The 9,503-nt window shown below is 35.4% G+C and overlaps 3 protein-coding genes across 6 annotated transcripts in view; 2 read left to right on the forward strand and 1 right to left on the reverse strand.

Moving 5' to 3' along the window:
• LOC145305908 (voltage-dependent anion-selective channel-like) overlaps nucleotides 1–9,503 on the forward strand; it is a 326,720-nt gene that overhangs the window by 286,811 nt on the left and 30,406 nt on the right. The gene's annotated exons all lie outside the window — the stretch shown is intronic.
• RpL15 (ribosomal protein L15) overlaps nucleotides 1–9,503 on the forward strand; it is a 227,898-nt gene that overhangs the window by 184,705 nt on the left and 33,690 nt on the right. The window contains exon 1 of one of the 3 annotated variants that reach the window (XM_080147779.1): nucleotides 4,223–4,232. The exons of the other annotated variants lie outside the window; for them this stretch is intronic. The gene's annotated coding sequence lies outside the window, so the exon portion shown is untranslated. Of the gene's footprint in view, nucleotides 1–4,222; nucleotides 4,233–9,503 lie in introns of those variants that run through there. 3 annotated transcript variants of the gene reach the window in all.
• LOC145305905 (RNA-binding protein 5-like) overlaps nucleotides 1–9,503 on the reverse strand; it is a 34,352-nt gene that overhangs the window by 23,990 nt on the left and 859 nt on the right. The window contains exons 2-8 of the mRNA XM_080147770.1: nucleotides 6,693–6,896; nucleotides 6,104–6,319; nucleotides 5,687–5,886; nucleotides 5,249–5,375; nucleotides 3,270–3,327; nucleotides 2,709–2,777; nucleotides 2,137–2,268 (exon numbers count right to left, since the gene is read on the reverse strand). Coding sequence (XP_080003896.1) covers nucleotides 2,137–2,268; nucleotides 2,709–2,777; nucleotides 3,270–3,327; nucleotides 5,249–5,375; nucleotides 5,687–5,886; nucleotides 6,104–6,319; nucleotides 6,693–6,896 — 1,006 coding nt within the window. The remainder of the gene's footprint in view (nucleotides 1–2,136; nucleotides 2,269–2,708; nucleotides 2,778–3,269; nucleotides 3,328–5,248; nucleotides 5,376–5,686; nucleotides 5,887–6,103; nucleotides 6,320–6,692; nucleotides 6,897–9,503) is intronic.

Raw genomic sequence — 9,503 nt, forward strand, 5'->3', positions numbered from 1 at the left:
AACATATCAGTTCAGCGGTTAGCGAGATCCTTCGCTACAGACAAAAAAAGCTTACTACTTTGTATAATAGGATAAAATTAAGATTAAAACTTAAAAATTAAGTAAGTATTAAAATCTTTCTTCTTAGCAAATAAATCTAATGAACTATTACTTCCCTCAATCTGTAATATCAACCCCTAACGGTTGGAAGATGGGCGGGGATGTGGCGTTGAATGCCTGCCCCCCCCCCCCTCTGTTTTTTTCTATCCCATTTTCTGTGTATAAAAGGTAGAGGGCTATAACTAAGTGACTTTCGAAATATGGGTATGACACATAACTGAGAGTTGAAATTTTTTTAATACCTCCTTCCTGGCGGGCACAGGATGCCAGCAAATCTGGTAAGGTCATTCAGGTAAAATGTAAAAATATTTTGGATCTACTGCAGTTCACGGTAAAATATTGCTGGTAACGAATATTGCCAAAAATCTATGAATTTTAAAGGCTGCTAGCTGCCAAACGGCTGAACGTTCACATCATGCCCGCACACAGTTTTAAGCGGCATAAGAAGTCCTACAAATAATCTGGAATAGCCATAAATCAATAATGCATAATTATCTCGCAGTGCAGAGAAATGAGCGAAAAAGGCCTATTTTATGCGTTTTTTCTTCCGTGAAGCTTTCCCTGTGCATCATTGGATCTTGGCTATTCCAGATTATTTGCAGGCCTTCTAATACCGCTTACAATGGTGTGCGGGTATGATCTGTACGTTCAGCCGTTTGGCAGCTAGCAGCCTTTCAAATTCATAGATTTTTAGCAATATTCGTTACCAGCAATATTTTACCGTGAACTGCAGTAGATCCAATATTTTTTACTTAAACAAAGCATTTCATGTTATCTAATACTAAAATATCCTATAGTCGTACATCCTCATATGTAATATAGGTGTTCAAGTTGATTTCAGGTTCCAGGTATAATCCTGCAAGTCCTGACCCTCCAGGTCTCCAGAAATCTTTAAACGGTTCCTGTGACCGCAAATTTTTACTTGAAGATTTCAAATTTTAAACTTAGGCTTTTTTATATATCTTCATGACAATTTCATAAAATCCGTTGCCGTTTACCTGCAAACCGTCGGGTTGCGGCTGGCAGCTGCATAGTACTGCTGCCACCGCCAAAATTTATGTTTTGAGATTTCTAATATAAAATTTACATAAAGATAAAAATATTCAGAAAAAATTGTTCTTCTATCTTCAATAATAAGAAAATTACAGCTATTTAAGATTTAAAAAAACAGAGATTTTTGTTGTAAAATATAAAAGATTATATTGCCGGATATCCGGCCGGATAGTTTCAATATCCGGTATCCGGCCGGATATTGAAAATGGCAGGATATCCGGCCACACCGGATATCCGGCCCAACCCTACCCAAAAACAACCCAGCCAAATGTCAAGCTTCCTCAAATGGAGAACTCAATCGGATCAGTAGGTATTGAAATCTTAACATTAAGACAAATCTTTTTTACTACTTTATATATTACTAGCGGCTACGCCCCTAGAGGCCTCTAGTGGCACTTTAAATGTTGTTGTTTGTTAAAGTTAATTTTTTATGTACGATACCACCTTATTTGACGTTGAAGTCTCCCCTAAATTTAATTTTTTTTTGATTTTTTTGTCATTTCTCTTGGGAGGGTGGTGGTACCCTCCCCCAAAATAGTTATAAACCTTCCCGGGACTTATGAGAAGCTACCCTGTTAAGGAGAACCCGATCGGTTCAGAGGTTAGCGAGATCCTTCGGTACAGACAGACACACAGACAGACAAACATCCTGTTACTTTAGTATAAGGACTAGCGGCTTCGCCCCTAGCCTTTAGTCGACCCCACTATTTAAATTTTAGTTTTAAAAAGAAAAGAAAAATTATTTTATTTTTTTTGGGGGGGGGGGGGTATTTTTTATTTTTTGGTGGGGTTGGGGGTGTCCCAACCCCAAAGAAAATAGTTAGAAATCTTCCCGGGACCTATGAGAAGCTACCCTGTAAAGGAGAACCCGATCGGTTCAGCGGTTAGCGAGATCCTTCGCTACAAACAAACAAACAGACACACAGACAAACAAACAGACAGACATCGTTCTACTTTGTATTATAGATATTTCTTATTTCATACCTTCTATTACTTCTTGATCTAGATCTAGATCTTGACCTCCTCCGTCTTCTGCTATCCCTGCTACGACTGCGTGAGCGTCTGTCTCTGCTGCGACTGCGACTACGACTACCAGTATTTCGACCTCCTCGCCTCCTAAAACATTAGCAAGAATTATCAACATTAATAAAAAATATAACTTAAGACAAGGATGAAAACATCAGATTAAAGGACAAACGAACAATAACTCTTGCATAGTGTCAGAACTTAATATCCAGTACATAATTTGTAGACAAAATTGTGCAATTGTTATAAAATTGTGTAAATAAATGATACAATAGAAGGACATACTTTTCATTTTTACATTTTGATTGAAGAGATGCATCGCTTATAATACTGTAACTAGCAGTCCTAAGGATCATTATTACACAAATCAGAAGAATAGGATTATTACCTATATTACACTAAAAATGTTAAGTTAAATAAAAGCTTCGCTTTAAAAAGGTTATAATACTAACTACATAATTCAAATATAAAGAACCCTTTTTTAAAATCATAAATTAGTTGCTACGCATTTAATATTGTTATATAATTACCTATTTGATCTAGATCTTCGTCTGCTGTGTGATTTAGACCTTGACCTTCTACGTCTCCTGTCTCGAGATCTAAGATTAGAATTATTTTAAGAAGTGAAGATACTCTATAAATCACTTTTTCTCTCGTTCTGTCCCACCTATGTGATTTACTCGGCAGCTATATATTTAGCTAGGATTATTGTGCGTAGATTGTATTATTGAGTTATTTTATTTAGGTAATATTTTTATTTTGTACAGAATAATCCTTATATAAAAAATAACATGTCTATGTCTGTCTGTCTGTTTTGTAACTGCAGAACTGACACGGATCTCCTTACCAGTGCAGCTTCACATAGGTCTTGGGCAGGTTTTAAACTATTTTGGCGGAAGGCACCACCACCCTCCCAAGAGAAATCGTCAAAAAATCATGTTCTGCAAAACTAGTCACGCCTAGCGAGCTTTTAAACATTTTTGGGTAAACAGCTGAACTTAACATAGATTTCTAAGAAAACATTTTACGTTCCGCTAGGGGCCTCTTGGGACGTGGCCGCTAATCTTCTTAAAAAAAGAGATTTGTTTTACCTGCTTCTACTTCTGCTTTTCTTTGAAGATTTTTCTGATGGTGTTATTTCTTCAATTTCTAAAAGGGATCAAAGTTGCTTTAAATATAACTAGTGGCTTTGCCCCTAACCTCTAGGGGCTGTGCTCCAAGAGTCTTGATCATCCTAATTTTTCATATTTAGATTTAAAAAGAAAAAGTAAGAATTTTTTTTTTGGGGGGGGGGGGAGGGGGATTTTTTAAAAGAAAAGAGCTTAAAACCATTACAGGACCAGTTGAGTAGGTATATTCCCTGAAGAGTCGAGCCCAATCGGTTCATTGGTTACCGAGATCTTAAGCTTCAGATAAATAGACATCGTTATACTTTATACTATAGACTAGCGGCTTCGCCCCTAGCCTCTAGGGGCTTTGCCCTATATAGTTTTGGGAAGTCAACCCTCCTTAATAGAAATATTCAAAAAATTATTCTTTGTTTAATTACTCTGTGGTAAAATTAAACCCAGGTTGTGCAGTTTATGCACAAAAATTTTAATTTGTACAAATTAAACCCAGGTTGTTTGCCGTATACACAAAAATTTCAATTCATAAAAATTAGACCTAGGTTGTTCGCATACCTACACAAAAATAAAAATTAAAAAAAATATATTTTGGTTTTTTTTGGGGGGGGGGGATTCATGGGGGCTTCGCCCCATGTTGCAGTGGGGTTCCCCCACCCCAATTACTGGTTTTTGTTTTAAAAAAATTAAGAAAAAAATTTTGGAAGTGGGGATTTTTTTTATTTTTGGGGGGGTTGGGGTGTCCCAACCCCCAAGAAAATAGCTTAAAACCACCAGAGGACCAGTAGGTATATTCCCTGAAGAGTAGAATCCGATCGGTTCAGTGGTTACCGAGATCTTAAGGGACAGACAGACAGACGGACAGACATCAAGCTACTTTGTATTATAGATTGCATTATGTTTGATTTCTAATATGATAAATTCACTAAGTGAAAAAGTCTTTGATACTTCCCAGCTATTTATTGAAATATATTTCGGTGGACATTGCACCCTCATCAGTCTTGAGTTTAGTTGGATGTTCTAAGTTTTTATGAATATAAAAGGGGTGAATATTTTTACATGGATGTTAAAAATTCGAATTTTTACTAAAGAAATAGTGAGGGGTAGGAAGAAAGAAATTCAAGTGGGGGGGGGGGGGGGGGGAAGTTTGTACAGTTATTGGAAATGAAAATTCAGTATAAAGTTTTGCCCTGGCATTTTGAGCTTGTATTAATAGTTATCAACCTAATTCTTTTTGTAAACTCTCATATATGATTGGATCTACCTGTAAAACTTTGAAAATTCAATTTTGGGACTTTCCTTCTAGGAGCTAGGGGTGCAATAGACCCCCCAAACACTAAAATTTTAAGTTTTTAAGATATCGAGATGATTTTTTAAATGGAATCTTTTGTTACATAATTGAGTTGATTAGCCACCTTATATTACATTTTTGCACTTTACTTCTAGGGGCTTGTAACCTCAAAACTTATAAATCTTGTATTTGGGGGGGTTGTTTTACCCCAAAAGCCCCTAGAAGGATAGTGCGTAAATAAAATCTGTAGTTACTACTTATTTCAGTTATGTGAAAATAGTTTCCAATAAAAAAATCAACTCGATATCTTTAAAAATAAGTTCAGTACTTAAAATTTTAGTGTTTGGATGGGTTATTTGCCCCACTAGCCCCTAAGCCCCTAAGTCCCAAAATTCAATTTTCAAAGTTTTACAGGTAGATCCAATCATATGAGATTTACAAAAAGAATTAGGTTGATAACTATAAAAACAAGCCCAAAATGTCAGGGTAAAATTTGATACTGAATTTTCATTTACTTTAAGCGTACAAACTCCCCCCCCCCCCCTCCCCCCTTAGGTTGGAAAATACACACCCCTGAATGAACGAAAAACTATTACGCAGTTTTTTTTGTTTATTTTAAAAAAATTACTTCAATCTATTTTGGTTAAGTTTATACCTTGATCTTGGGATGTCCTGTTATCAGCTGGCGGTTCCGGCGGTTTGGGCGGCTGCGGTCCTGCTTCCTGTGAATCTTTGTCAACGGGTGGTGCAGGATTGAGTCGCGGCTGCATTTGGTTTGACTGCTGCTTGATAAAATAATTTTTTAATTTACATTTTGAGAGTTAAACTTTTTTTGCCAGACTAAATTAAATCATAAAAAAAGGTAGATTGTCAAATGCAGGGGCTGCTATTCAGCCAATTAATTCATTTGAAATTGTGAGAAGGTAAGAAGGTTGTGAGGAAATTTTAGACTTGTTTGTTAGAATAGCATTCCCTTAAACTTGTTTGTTCTTTTCACTGGTCAAATGCAACATTGATCATGGGTAGGTTTTTATAGCTTTTTAAGAAAAGAAAGTTATTAAATCCAACATCTAAAAAAATTATTAAATCATTCCTGATTCCATTTCTGTTGCTCATCATGTTGTCCCTCATTATTAGCTCCATATTGATCCTGTTGATTATTACCCCCATAAGAATTGTTGCTGCCACTGTCATATCTCCGGAACGGCTGTTGAAGTTGGGCCGGCTGTTGGTTGTTGGAATAATCAGCACCACCACCGCCATAGTGGTCGTAATTTCCGCCCTGTCCATTTCCTAAATAAGTGAAAATAAAAAATGCACAAAAACTTTGAAAATTTCAGGGGCTGCTATTCAGCCAATTAATTCAATTTGAAATTACCAAAATTAAATATTTTGTTGGCGTAAAACTTGTTTTTTATGTAACTGAAGGGAAGGGGGTAAGAAGCATTCCCTAATCCCTGGAAAATTTTTTTATTTGTTTCAAAATTAAAAACAAGATAAAAGTTTTTACCTTGATAATTGCCTGAATACCATTGCTGATTTTGATCCCCTCCTCCCATCATACCCGCATTACCGCCCATCATACCCGCACTACCTCCCATCATACCCCCATCTCCGCCTCCTTGTTGCCAGTTTCCGCCGCCACCTCCTCCCGCCATCATGCCTCGACCCCCCATCATACCACCCCTCATTCCACCGTTTCCTCCCATTTCATCATAACAGGAACCTAAAAAATAAACGGGAAATAAAACATAAATGTTGGTTAAAAATCATCTAAAATTTGTTAACATTTTATTGTTTAGCTTAGTATGTATTTATCGATATTTCTTAAATTCTTGGTACTTATATGTGTATTAAATAACACTTATTAATATTTCAGATAAACGGACTTACAGACGTATAGACGGACATTTAGATGTTTTTAAAGTTTTAACATTTTTTAATACTTCAATAGGTATCCGGTATTATGAATCAGCCGGATAACCGGCCAAATATGTATCCGGTCCAACCTTTATCGATACAATGAATTAATATACCTATACCTAATTGTAAATATTTATTGAAAACACGAACATGGACACACACACAAACACACTTACCGTCAAAGTCGTCTTCTTGACCTCCCCCCCAATTATTCCTCCAATTATTTCCATAACCCCCGCCGGGGCCCCCGCCACGAGGGCCGCCCCTTCCGAAATTACCACCGCCGCGTCCGCCCCTGTTATAGTCCCCACCGCCACCTCGGTTCCAGGGGCCTCCACCTCCCCCTCCACGCCATTGATTACCCCCACCACCTCGATAACCTATAATGAAAGTAGATTAATGTTATGGTTAATGTTATAACATTAACGTTGCACAATAAGTTCTAACACAACTTTTCTGACTTTTACTTGGACATTTCAATTTAAGATAAGATAAGAATATGTAGGTATTTTTGTAGGTTCTAAAAACCTTTTAGGTTTTGGCATGCTAAGAATAAGGGGGGAGGGGGTTTAGTGCAACCATCTCGTAATCAGTGGGCAAATGGCACTTAGAATTCGAATTTCCATATGAAATTTTGCATGAGTAATCCTTGGTAGGTCTATTTTCCCTAAATCGAACAAAAAGTTGGAAAAGTAACGGCTATCAGTTGGCGGCTCAGCCGTTTTGCCAATCTATAACGCAAATTAGTCACGAAACCTATCTACACATAATACACTTTGCCACTCCAAAACGCTATCAAACGGTTCTAGACAGTAGCTGTTGGTACTAGAAGTTTTAAAAATGGTTATTGCTATAATTTAACATGAATTAAACCAAAAATATGTTTTAAAAAGTTGATGTTGGATTTACCCTAAAAATAGGCAAAAAAACGGCTAAACGGCTGAGCCGCCAACCGTTACTTTACCAACTTTTTGTTCGATTCTAAGTGCCATTTGCTTACTGATTACAAGATGGTTGCATTAACCCCCCCCCCCCACCCCCTTATTTTTTAGGACATTCCAACAAACAAAACACGATAGAGACTTGTTGTTGAATGATATAATCTATAATCTAGAGATAGAGCAGACAAAATATTATATAGATTAATGATAATTAATAAGAAAACAAGGATGACAACATCCATAAGTAGCGAAGCACAAAAAATCGTAGATGGGAATACGTACAAGTATATTTAAAAGGTTTTTACTAAAATCAAGAATAGATTTATTGGATAAAATAAACATGAAACCTTGTTTTATTTTGTATGATGACGATGGTCAAAGTAAATTATATTAAAGATGCTCATAACAATGGGAAAAATTATTTTGATACTGATATCCCATAAAAGTTTGAAAATTGGATCAAAATAAACAAAGATATGGGGAAATATGTAAAACATATAAAAATAGCCAAAAACCTGATAAAAGGCAGTCTGGCCGCATGGTTGTTTTCTTAAAACGAAAAAAAAATTTAATTTTTAAATCCTTAACTTAAAAAATTTGGAAAATCGGACCATATACACTGAAGATATGAAGAAAAGTGTAAAATATATAAAAATAGCCTAAAACCAGGGATGGCAAAATAAAAACCACGTGGTTTTAATCAAGTGGTTTAAACCAAAAAAAAAGGCTAAAAAAAACAAAAAAAACCAAGGTGGGATGGTTTAAATGTTTTTTTTAATACAAAGGCCTATCTTTCCAGTTATATCCTTATAATAAAGTAACAGGATGTTTGTATGTGTGTTTGTATGTTTGTACCAAAGGATCTCGCTAACCGCTGAACCGATTGGGTTCTCCTTAACAGGGTAGCTTCTCATAGGTCCCGGGAAGGTTTATAACTATTTTCTTTGGGGGTGGGACACCCCCAACCCCCCCTCCGAAAAATTTTTTTTTTTAATTTTTTTAACTAAATTTAAAAATTAGGGGGGGGGGCAACCCCCCCCCCAAAAAAAATGTTCGCCCCCCCCCAAAAAAAATTTTTTTTTTACTTTTTCTTACAAAATATAAAATAAAAAATTCAATTATTAAATTCGACTCTCTCCTCCTCAAGTGCCCCTAGAGGCCTTTAGGGGCCTAGCCGCTAGTCTTTTTATAATGTAAAAAATACAGTCAAAAACATAAATACCTAATTCAAAATTCTTTTAATAGTTTAAATCTTTATACTAAAGGGGTAGTTTCACGAAATGCATTTGAACTTAATTTAGTGAACCGCATATTTTTTCTTAGTTAATGGGGTAAACTACATTTAAATAGCATATATTTGAAATAAATTCAATTTTCTACCACGTAGTTTTTAAAATATCAAGACCTGAAAATTGTCTTTTTGTGATATATGCAATTTAAAAAGACGATTTTCAAGTCTTGATATTTCAAAAACTATGTGGTAGAAAATTGAAATTTTTTCAAATATAGGTATGCCATATAAATGTAGTTTACCCATTTAACCAGGATAAAATATGCGGTTCACTAAATTAAGTTCAAATGCATTTCGTGAAACTACCCCTTTATACTAAATTAGAATACTTTAATTTGGATATTATTAAAAAAAACCAAAAAAATTATTTAAAAAACCAAATAAACCTGGTTTTTATTAATAAAAACCAATAAAAACCGGTTTAAACCAAATAAACCACACTGGTTTGATCTTTTTTAAAAAAACCTGTTTTTTTCCCATCTCTGCCTAAAACCTGCTTAAAAGGCAGTCTGGCCGTCATAGTTGTTTTCTTTAAAAGACGGGAAATTTAATTTTGATATCTATAACTGAAAAAATTTTGAAAATCGGACCATAAACACTGAAGATATGGAGAAAAATGTGAAAAATATAAAAAATAGCCTAAAACCTGCAAAAAAAAAGGCAGTCTGGCCTTCATGGTTGTATCTTTAAACGACGGGAAATTTAATTTTGATATCTATAACTGAAAAAATTTTGAAAATCGGACCATAAACACT

This window comes from Acartia tonsa, chromosome 14 (assembly GCF_053477335.1).
Source record: "Acartia tonsa isolate MP-2025a chromosome 14, ASM5347733v1, whole genome shotgun sequence".
In the NCBI taxonomy this organism is placed as follows: domain Eukaryota; kingdom Metazoa; phylum Arthropoda; class Copepoda; order Calanoida; family Acartiidae; genus Acartia; species Acartia tonsa.